At 37.8% G+C, this 10251-nt stretch overlaps 2 protein-coding genes across 2 annotated transcripts in view; both read left to right on the top strand.

Moving 5' to 3' along the window:
• LOC101306592 (endoplasmic reticulum metallopeptidase 1-like) overlaps nucleotides 1-4874 on the top strand; it is a 7605-nt gene extending 2731 nt beyond the window's left edge. Inside the window, exons 10-21 of the mRNA XM_004310021.1 lie at nucleotides 76-211; nucleotides 354-450; nucleotides 936-1065; nucleotides 1402-1461; nucleotides 1570-1688; nucleotides 1824-1948; nucleotides 2232-2456; nucleotides 3129-3289; nucleotides 3864-4027; nucleotides 4118-4200; nucleotides 4293-4378; nucleotides 4453-4874. Coding sequence (XP_004310069.1) covers nucleotides 76-211; nucleotides 354-450; nucleotides 936-1065; nucleotides 1402-1461; nucleotides 1570-1688; nucleotides 1824-1948; nucleotides 2232-2456; nucleotides 3129-3289; nucleotides 3864-4027; nucleotides 4118-4200; nucleotides 4293-4378; nucleotides 4453-4596 — 1530 coding nt within the window. The 3' untranslated portion in view covers nucleotides 4597-4874. The remainder of the gene's footprint in view (nucleotides 1-75; nucleotides 212-353; nucleotides 451-935; nucleotides 1066-1401; nucleotides 1462-1569; nucleotides 1689-1823; nucleotides 1949-2231; nucleotides 2457-3128; nucleotides 3290-3863; nucleotides 4028-4117; nucleotides 4201-4292; nucleotides 4379-4452) is intronic.
• Nucleotides 4875-7645: 2771 nt separating this feature from the next.
• LOC101306299 (60S ribosomal protein L17-2-like) lies at nucleotides 7646-9585 on the top strand. Its single transcript, XM_004310020.1, has 7 exons — nucleotides 7646-7726; nucleotides 7834-7870; nucleotides 7979-8019; nucleotides 8566-8796; nucleotides 8873-8975; nucleotides 9069-9136; nucleotides 9259-9585. The coding sequence occupies exons 1-7, from the start codon at nucleotides 7724-7726 to the stop codon at nucleotides 9322-9324; spliced, it is 549 nt and encodes a 182-aa protein (XP_004310068.1). The 5' UTR covers nucleotides 7646-7723; the 3' UTR covers nucleotides 9325-9585.
• Nucleotides 9586-10251: the final 666 nt, after the last annotated feature.

The following is a 10251-nucleotide window of genomic DNA, read 5'->3' as shown; positions in this document are numbered from 1 at the left end:
TACTACTCTCTCTCTCTCTCTCTCTCTCTCTCTCTCTCTCTCTCTCTCTCTCTCTCCCGCCATGATGACTATTAGATATACTATTCTCGGAAGGTAGCTATGGTACTTCACCATATTCCTATTGGCATCTTCCTGGCTATGCCATTTTTCTCACAAAAGCAGAATTCTGGACTCCTATCTTGGTTTGCTACTTTCAGCAGTTTTGTAAAAGGTAAAACTACTGCTTCTATGTAAATACATGCAGCAACCTTTTGCTAATTATGTAGTCCTGTAATAGTCTTTGCCCCAATAAGTTTTGGTTATCTTCTCATAGGTCTAATTCCTGAATGTCGTCCAATTTGTTAAATTTACAGGAATGCTATTTCATGCTGCTGGGGTTGTTCTAGCAATTGTAATTCCGGTTATCTTTTCCATCCTGAGATTGTTGTTTACTAGTCGTGCAATGAACTGGTGGGTTTATATTTTCTCGGTTGATCTGGCAAAACTAAATGTCAATCAATTTCTTTATGAACCATTGTCCTGCTAGCTCTAACCATAAGGAATTCCAAATGCGTTTAGCGATTTAGCCGATTCTAGCTCATATTTAAGTAGTATTTACAATTTAATCATGTTATTATCAGAAATTCTGTTTCAGCAATTTTTATCATGCTTGACTGAAGTTATAGATCACCTCAAATTCATGAATGAAGTTAATAATGTAAATTGATAGACAACTAAACAGGAAATTGTACCCCCATCAATTCCACATCCTATCAGACCATTGCGTAAGAAATTGATTCTAACTCTTAAAAGAAATTATCTTATGATGATGGAGCTTATATGTTGTGAGTTAGACTCATGGAAGACTAGTTGTATTTCTCAGTTGTTAATGTGATAAAAAGAAGATGGAGCTTTATATGTTGTCAACTCTGACTGACATTTTGGTTGAAATGTAGGTTTGCTCATCCATATTTGGCTTATTTGATGTTCACACCCTGCGCTCTTGTTGGTCTGTTAATACCAAGATTTGTTTGGAGTAGCTTTCCCCTCACTCAAGAGGCATCAGTTGTCAAGTCTTTAAAAGAAGTAATGCCATGTACCAGATATTTACCCAGCTTAACTTTTTTGTTTTTCTTTTCCCAAGTCTATTTAGCTGATTATTTTTCATGTATGTGTTTTTTTTTTTGGGCATTATAGTTGAAGTTTCAGGTGTCTGTCAAATCATACAGTGTTATCTTACCTACACATTGTAAAGAGTTTACGATTTGGACCTAGTAATATCTTGCCTGTGTTCTAGCTATGTCTTGAAATTTAATATTGGTGCATCATGAACCACAGATCTAGAGATTAAGAATATCTGTACATATTTTTTTTTATTATCTCATTATTGAAAATAAGTTATAACAAGCTCAAGTCTTGCAGGCTTTATCTGATGAAGCAAGGTTCTGGGGAGCATTTGGATTATACGCTACAATAACGCTGGTACGTAATTTGAATGGATGATTAGTTACTTTATTTGGATTGTTTTCTTTTGCAATGTACTTAAAGCACTCAAAGGGATGTATTGTGAAACTACTTTAGTGAAAGCAGGCTTATCTGTATGCTGGGTTGAGCGGGGGCTTCTTGACTTTTTCACTGGCCGTGTCTATGCTTCTTGGATGGATTTTATATTGCTTATCAGTCAAATTATTTGGTCGCAAATCACTCAGGTACTAGTTTCAACAGTTCTGCTCATAAATTTTAAATGATAGATGGTGTACATACTCATCGATATTTTAGCTTATGTCTAACAGCTTTCAAGTAGGAATTTCAATTCTTTAACCCAATTTTTTTGCTTCTGTCAGGTCAACATTAATTTATATGTTACCTATACTTCCATGCCTTGCGTACTCTGTGTATTTTGGTGCATTTCTTGTCCAGTTTTTGATTGAAAAGATGGGTATGATGGGTGCTTTGCCACCTCCATATGGTTAGTATTTTGGAACCTTATTGCCTCTTAATAACCTTCATTTGAAATTATATTGTTGAAGCCATTTTTTGTGCTTGAACAATGTGATCATTAATTTTCTCATAATTATGCGACTTTGTAATATGAAATGCACTATACTTGGCTCAAAACGGATATTCTCGAACAGTAGTATATATGGTTTTGAAGATTGAGGCTCACAATGGTTTATGGCATCCAGTCTTACCCTTGATTCTTTCCTATCTGTATCTAGAATTTCTCAAAAAGCATGTCTATTTTCCTGCAGGATATTTCGTTCCTGACATTGTGTTGGCTGCAGTAGTTGGACTCGTGACCAGTTGGTCTGTAGGCCCTCTGATACCTATTTGCGGTCGCTGGTTAGCCAGGTCATCCATTTTGCAAGTCTTGTTGCATCTTACTGTGCTAGGCTTGGCTCTGTCATCTCAGTTCTTTCCATACAGCACGGCTGCACCTAAGAGAGTTATTTTCCAGCATACATTTCTCACTGAAGGTATTCAAGCTAGCCCGAGTTATCATGTGAAATCAATGTCTTACTTTCAAGTCCACCCCTCACCCCCATATAAATAAGGGTAAAATACTGTATAGTTCTTGTGGTTTGAAGTCGACATCTGTTTAGTTGTTGTGGTTTTATTTTAATCTGTATAGTCTTTATGGTTTGAAGTCAACATCTGTTTAGTCCATGTGGTTGTATTTTAATCTGAATGGTCTTTAAAGTCACGATTTTTCATCCAAATGGTCCTTCCGTCAATTTTCTCAGTTTAACGGCCACGTCAGTAATTTAACGGCCACATCAGCAATTTAACTGAGAAAATTGACGGAAAGACTATTTGGATGAAAAATCGTGACTTTAAGGACCATTCCGATTAAAATAAAACCATAAGAACTAAATAGATGTCGATTTCAAACCAGAAGGACTAAACAAATTTTAATTCTATAAATAATTGAAAAATTCTTCTAAAATCTGATGGTAGTATTATTAATATTTAAATTATAATTTAATTTTGTTCTCAACTGGTTGTAAATAGATTACACTAATCTGAGTCTGGTTCTCAGCTCATTTCTATCTGGATTTCAATATCATGTTGTTTCTTTCTGTGTTTCTTTTCACCTTTTCTCTTGTTTATCCCATGCTCCTACTAAAACATTTTGTTTTCTGTGACAGATGCAAATCATGTTGTGGAGTCCAGCTATGATTTTTCTGTTGTGGATTCCAATTCATTACTTTTTCTTTTCAAACACGCACCCGAGGTTGCAAAGGAATTGCACATTAGTTCAGAGTTATCTTTTGAAACTGCAAAATCATCTCACCGTGGGACTTGGATGGTATGCACTTTTGTAGATGTTGTTATTTCAATATATGATTAGAGGCGTTTTTCTACAACTGATGCTCATGTTTGTCTCTGGAGCGTTTCTTTCAGATTTTATGTCCTGTAGGCTTTTCAATTTCATTTATTTTTCTTCAGATTTTGGATAACATTTATCCTCCCTTTGTACATATTTGGCTATTTGCCACTGAGCTCAGGTGGATACCCTATCTACATATGCTCTTGTTTTATCAAACCTTTTCTATGACTAAGGAACCCTACTCTAGACCACCTGGGCTGCCGCCTCAAATCCCTTTTTTTCATCTACATGTAGGGTGAATTTTAAGTCTCCTTATTCAGGTTGTAAAGTGAGAGAAGAGGGAGAATGGGCACAGCACACCAGCTGCCCGTGCTTCGACCTATGAAAATGAAAATACAATCTGTGTTTTGTAATACTAGCACTTCGTAGTTTGAGTGGTAGATGTCATTAACTCATTATGGGTTCACCTTGGTTAGGATATTTATGCGAGTCAGTAACCAAGTAAACAGTTCACCGGAACAATGGGTGAAAAAATCTGCCTCTGTATATGCAGGGACTTTTTCCTGTTTCTCATTTGTTCACAAGAAGCTTGAAGTTTCCTGCAAGTAGTGATGGTATTCTAAAGCAATACGGGCAGTTCCCTCATCTGTCCTCTTATAAGCCACATACAGTATTTGGCGAGGAATCTCGGAGAATATACTTGGAACTGTTTTTAGGGTGAGTTGAAAAAATTGCATGTTCATGACATGTACAGGCTTTTTATATGGTTTTCAAGATTTAAAGCTCTTTGTCTTACCTCTCTCTCAGTTCCTTGGAGGAGGTTTGGGTTGCAGTCCTCAATATTACAGGCCCTTTATCTAGTTGGTCATTTGCAGACAATACACTTCCAGGTTTCTTTCCCCACCCCCCACAATTATATATTGTCTTCTAGATATACATTTAAATAAATTTTTGGTTTTACTTATCATTGAAATTGGTACAGCTACTGAGACATCTGATGGAGGTCCGCCATCATACATATGCCGACTTAGTGGAGCTAGTCCTGAGAATTGGTCCTTCTGGTTAGAGGTAAAGAAAGCTCTTTACGCGGTTATAGTTTTATTTGCTTTCGGCGGCTTAACGTTTTCTTGTAATATTTGCAGGCTAACAGTTCTGAAGAGCTAAGGGTAGAAGTTGCTGTCGTAGATCAGTATATGGTTGATGATGCAAAGAAGCTGAAAGGGCTTTTTCCGGAGTGGGTGGATGTAGTTGCTTATTCTGGCTTTTTGTCGAGTTACATTTTCTAGTTTCGAACCACAGGTCATTTTGCATCTTAAGATAGAAACTGTTCAGAACAAAGCTTTATGAACCCCCCATTGAGTTAGAAATGAATTTTGAGATATTCAATAAATGCAGTATATCTCACAGGGCATCTTTCCCTTACAAACCAATTGCTTTCTCTTTTTGTTTGCTTTCTCTTTTTGTGTTTGTTGGCGTAGTGTATTATGATGAATGGACGATAAGATGATACCGATCTGACCAGCCCTTCAGAGATATATCGATTATGACTTCAAAACTTTGCTTCCAAGTTGTGCGCTAGTTCAACATCAACTAGACCGAGTTTACTTCGAGTTGCAGGCAATTCCGAGATACCTAAAGCCTGAACGCTCAGAATATTACACTATGCCATCTGTTTGCACTTTGCAGTGAAGTTTATACTTCCGTTTTCACCTAATTAAACAATGGAAATATTAATCTATATGCTGGATTATAGTAAGTAGCTCGCCAATATTACCACATAAAAAGTTTAACTGCCCCGAAAACACATTCAAACCAACACGATTACACGAGCACCTACATCATAGACAAAGCAAGTTTATCACCAGTGATATGAAGCAACAACTGAAGAATGGCGATCATGGAATATATTATTTAGTAAGTACTTCTGAAAAGAAATTTCTAGATCTTCATACCTGAGCGAAGTTATGAACATCTGCACCAAATTAACCAATGTAAAACCACTATATCTCTCACCATGGATTAGGAACGATCCAAACATTATATTGCTGACCCTTCCGGCGGTACTTACAGTACTTCTTACTAACTTTGGTTTCCAAGCTGTATAGTAATCCTTCCATAATTGAATACTTCCCCGCACAATTTAGGAGCTGAGTGTAGTAGATTGAGTTTTCTTCAAGTTGTGGGAGATTCCGAGTTGATAATAACATCGCTACTGAAGGTTGATTATAATTGTGATTATAAAATATAGCTTGATCATTCAACTTTTCCACTTTCTCCCACTCCTTGGATGTGAGGTTTAACTTGAAGAAAAAGCTCGCCCCACGAATTGTTAAAACAAGGGTACAGTAAGTTTATGGAACAACCCAATCAACACAAGATGTTGTATATCACAGATTAACTAAACATAGATATATAAGAACTTGAATGAAATTGAAGAACACAACTCTTGTTTTATTAAGAACAGCAATATCAATTGAAACTATGAAATGAAATCAAATGACTGAAAGCAATGAAACTGACTTGTTGAATTTGATAGAGGCTTGCTTGCAGCAATCGCCTAAGACAGAAATTCGTCCCTACTCTTGTGCACGTAGATCTTGGACGTCTATCTTGCAGGATACAACTATCGAATTCAATCAATGCACTTCGATTGCAGGATACAACTATCGAATTCAATCGATGCACTTCGATTGAATTCCTGGCAAACTCTACTTTGTGTTTCTCAGAAATAATAAGGGGAGAAGAGAGAGGAGATTCCAATTAATCTATCTGTTGGGCTGGTCGTCTTTATAAAGACGATAGACAGCGTTTGACGAACAGAGGTGTAGATCGGTCGTTTTGGTTAGAACCCAGAATTTGCAATGGTCTGTTCCAATAAAAGTTGCAATGGAGTTGCAATGGTTCTTCCAACAGATACACCCGTTGATATTATTATCAAAATAAGAATAGTTAAAACAGATGGTAAAAAGGTAAAGTAAAAATGCAGGTGGTTAATTCTGATTTTTTACCCCACATTCTCCAACAGAATCCACTTCTTGGATGTGAAGTCGGGATTCACAAGCAAATAAAGCTCGCCCATGAATCCACTGTAATCACACATGAGTGGCATGCCTTCGACAACCTGAAAGGTATTGGACGCTCTCCTAATCCATGGCAAAGATCCATGGTTTGCATAGGATAAGTTCCTCCGAAGTCATAAACCTTTAGGTCTTCCATGCCTAATGAATATAAGTGGCCTTTGTGGAATGTTACACTCACACATGACTCATGCCATCCTAAGTTACTCCATCTTTCATCTCCATTTTTACAAAAAGCTAGACTCATTTGTTCTTCATATGTGGTATACCTCACCACAACGAAAAAGTTATTGCTGCGAGACGGATCGGAGGATGGCACAACTTGGTGAACTCTGCCACCCCATATTGGCACAACTTGGTGAACTCTGCCATCCCATATTATCATAAAGTAAGGAAGAGTCGAAAGCGATGGGAGATCAATTTTGGAACCCAAAAGTCGATTGAGAAGATAAACCGTATCATTGTAGATGCTGCAATCGCAAGCCAGCCATGTGAGGAACCCGCACATTTTAGGCCAGACAATCGAAGCCTTCGAAAGAGGTCTTGATTTTAATGAACTCTCTGAGAGGCTAAAGAAGCGGAAGTAGTGATCAACATCATTATCATCAGTATGTTCTTGTTGATGATCCGGAGGTACTAAGAGCCATGCATGGAGCTTCAGAGAAATATGGAGAAGAGGTATACGATTCTACAGCGCGTTTCCAACAAGAACATACGGATTTGAATCGAAATATATCGATGAAAGTAAGCATCTGCAAGATCAATTCTAACAGGGCTAGTGGGAGATCGCACCAGGTTGACGTTGTAGTTGACATCCTCCTCCACTTTTGGTTCGTTGACGTCGATCAAGCACTTCAACAGAAGAAACCGTTGAAGAAACCCTAACGTCTTCGAGGAAAACAATTCTATTTGTTCTCTTAGAGGGAACCCTAATGTTATTTATTTTTTATTTTTTGGTTACAGAGGGAACCCTAATGTTATTGAGGTAAAGAGTGTTTGCTTTTTTTTCTTTTTGAAACGAAGAGTACTGCAGTATTTATTTAGGTCTTTTGTTCCGGAAGCGAAAAGGAATTTTAAAACGGGAGGACTGTACCCTGAGCAAAAAAGTTCCAAAACCCTAGGTTTGATTTTGGGCCTCGAATGCCATGCAAGAGCAATTTGAAGCCCAAATTCGATATCTGAGCCCAATCTCAAGTGTGGGTCCATTTCGCTCCCTAGGGTTTAGTTTTACTTTTGCTCGCTTATAAAAGCCGAAGCCTTATATTTACTCGCCTCTTCTGCGAAAGAAACCCTATCGCACAACCCCGTCACTGAAGCAGAAGCAGCAGCCGCCGCCATGGTACCTCCTCACCTTCATTCTCTATTCTTTCGCATCTCAAAACCCTAATCTAGTCTGTTCATCTCTGCCGCTTCTCATGTATTAATCATTCTCTGTTGTTGTTTCAGGTGAAGTACTCCAAGGAGCCCGATAATATCACCAAGTGTAAGATCTCTTCGATATTTTCTTATATGAATCTCAAATCAATGGGCTTTGATTTTTTCTGAAACTGCTTTTTGGATCTAATAGAAGTTTTGTTGTTTATTTTTACAGCTTGCAAGGCTAGGGGGTCTGACCTCAGAGTTCATTTCAAGGTATGTGTTTGTGGTTTGAATCTGTATATTTTGTGATTAGCTGAGTTCAGCTGAAGTATGATTAGGTTTAGATGTGTGAGGGAATTAGATTGAAACCTGATGATAAAAGCAGGGTCCTATTGCCCTATGTGAATAGGTCTCTCGTAACCGTCAGGGAAATTGGTAGCAAAGTTCTTGGGTGAACCTCTGTTTTGTGTCTTTGTGGCTCTCTGTGGCTGAAGGTTCAGTAAACCATGCGACATTTTAATCGAATGCCTGTGTCTTTGCTATTGTATTTGTTTGTTTGAAGTCGATGATAGAAGTCTTTACAGAGTGTCATTTCTAGATGATGAGATACGTTCAAGTATGCGAGTGTCAATCTCAGTTCTTGTATGCATGATTGATATGTTTTTGGTTGTTAAAACTTTTCCAGTGACATTATAAGGTTTCATAATCATAGGCTGGTTGCTGGTACTATATTGTACTTTCTGTAGAGAAGTAAGCATATGTGTAGTTTTATGAATTTAAGACTCATGTTTCTTTGTATTTTCCTATTTTCTTTGACAGAACACAAGGGAGACCGCGTTCTCTATCAGGAAGATGCCCTTGATTAAGGCAAAGCGATATCTGGAGGATGTTTTGGTTCACAAGCAAGCCATTCCTTTCAGACGTTTCTGCCGTGGTGTTGGGCGTACAGCTCAGGCCAAGAACAGGCATTCCAATGGCCAAGGGCGCTGGCCTGTGAAGTCTGCCAAGTTCATTTTGGATTTGCTCAAGAATGCTGAGAGCAATGCTGAAGTAAGTTTCTGTCCTGTTCGCTTTCCACTGTTGGATTTAGCCTTTACATGAACTAACTACTGGTTACCACTTTCAGGTGAAGGGTTTGGATGTTGACTCTCTCTACGTATCTCACATCCAAGTCAACCAAGCTCAGAAGCAAAGACGTCGAACATACCGTGCTCATGGAAGAATCAACCGTATGTTCTCGACTTTAGTGCATTTTGATTTCATGTTCTTGTGTTTAATTTCAACCTACTTTTCTGAATTTTGCTTTTGTTTAATCTTTGTAGCATACATGTCATCTCCATGCCACATTGAGCTCACTTTGGCCGAGAAGGAAGAACCTGTGAAGAAAGAGGTACTGACATAATTCCTATTTAGTCTTAAGATGAAAATTTTGATGGTAATGGAAGTCCTTCCTATTTATAGCTCAATTTCTTTTGCTCTTTCCTAACTGTTTTTCTCCCTATGTCATTGCAGCCTGACTCCCAATTGGCAACCAGCAAATCCAGGAAGTCTCAAGGTGCTCGCAGTGATTCTGCTTGAGTGACAACTCGACCTGCCTATTGAAGAATTCCCGACTATCGTGCCTTTTCTTATTATGAGAAATTTTTGTTGCTTATTATATAGTTTGAGATGTTATGCAGACAATTTTTGGACCACCTTGTGTACTGTTAATTCCAGATGATCTTTAGTTTGGATCTGTGTTGGTTTGCTTGAGTACACCTTGAAATCCAATGCTACAAACCTATGCAGATACTATGATAGATTGTCATGGGCATATTGTTAAATAGTTTTCTTGTCGCTCCAGTATGCTTCTAATCTTAGCCTCTTAGACCCTTCAACTATACGTTGTTAGTTGTTTCTGCCTTCGCTGACTATGCTTGGGATAATAAATCCCTGGAGGAATTTGTAGCTTAGCAGTATTGCCCCATTTGAAGATTGATGCAGCCTTACACTACCTCTGCAAATCAGGCGAATGTATTGTTTTGTTGCATGGAACATATTCCAAACTCATGGAATGCCTTTAATGAATCATTAGTATTCATTACCAATTACCTACCGATTATTGAAAAGTAGTGAAATGTTTTGCAATGTGCAAGACAATTGAGTAGTGTAGTGTCTCATAACGTCCGAATTGTGGTTGCTTTGCATTTGGCTTTCCGGTTTACAATCAATTGCTCAAAGTATTAATCTAGTGGGTCAATTTAGGCATTCAGCCAACCAACGGTTGATTGATGAATTTTCATCCGAGATGGGTAAATCAATTTGGGTATATAACACTAAACTTCCATTTAAAGGTACAAATAATAAAAAAGTCTTTAAATGTTCTAGATAATAAAAAAGTCAACATTAAAACATGTCACATGATAAAATAGTCACCTTATAACATTTTAAATGATTAAAAGATCTATTTTCACACTTTTTACATGACTATTATATCATCCTCTCTAATTTCACCTCTCTCTCTCT

Source organism: Fragaria vesca, unplaced genomic scaffold (genome assembly GCF_000184155.1).
Source record: "Fragaria vesca subsp. vesca unplaced genomic scaffold, FraVesHawaii_1.0 scf0513160_u, whole genome shotgun sequence".
Classification (NCBI taxonomy): Eukaryota; Viridiplantae; Streptophyta; class Magnoliopsida; order Rosales; family Rosaceae; genus Fragaria; species Fragaria vesca.
This window is presented reverse-complemented; position numbering and strand designations above follow the sequence as displayed.

Excerpts from the sequence above, each read along its gene's own strand:
- LOC101306299 (XM_004310020.1), top strand. Across the intron at positions 7,871-7,978 it reads GCCCGATAATATCACCAAGT|CTTGCAAGGCTAGGGGGTCT; the intron begins GTAAGATCTCTT and ends TTATTTTTACAG. Across the intron at positions 8,020-8,565 it reads ACCTCAGAGTTCATTTCAAG|AACACAAGGGAGACCGCGTT; the intron begins GTATGTGTTTGT and ends TTTCTTTGACAG.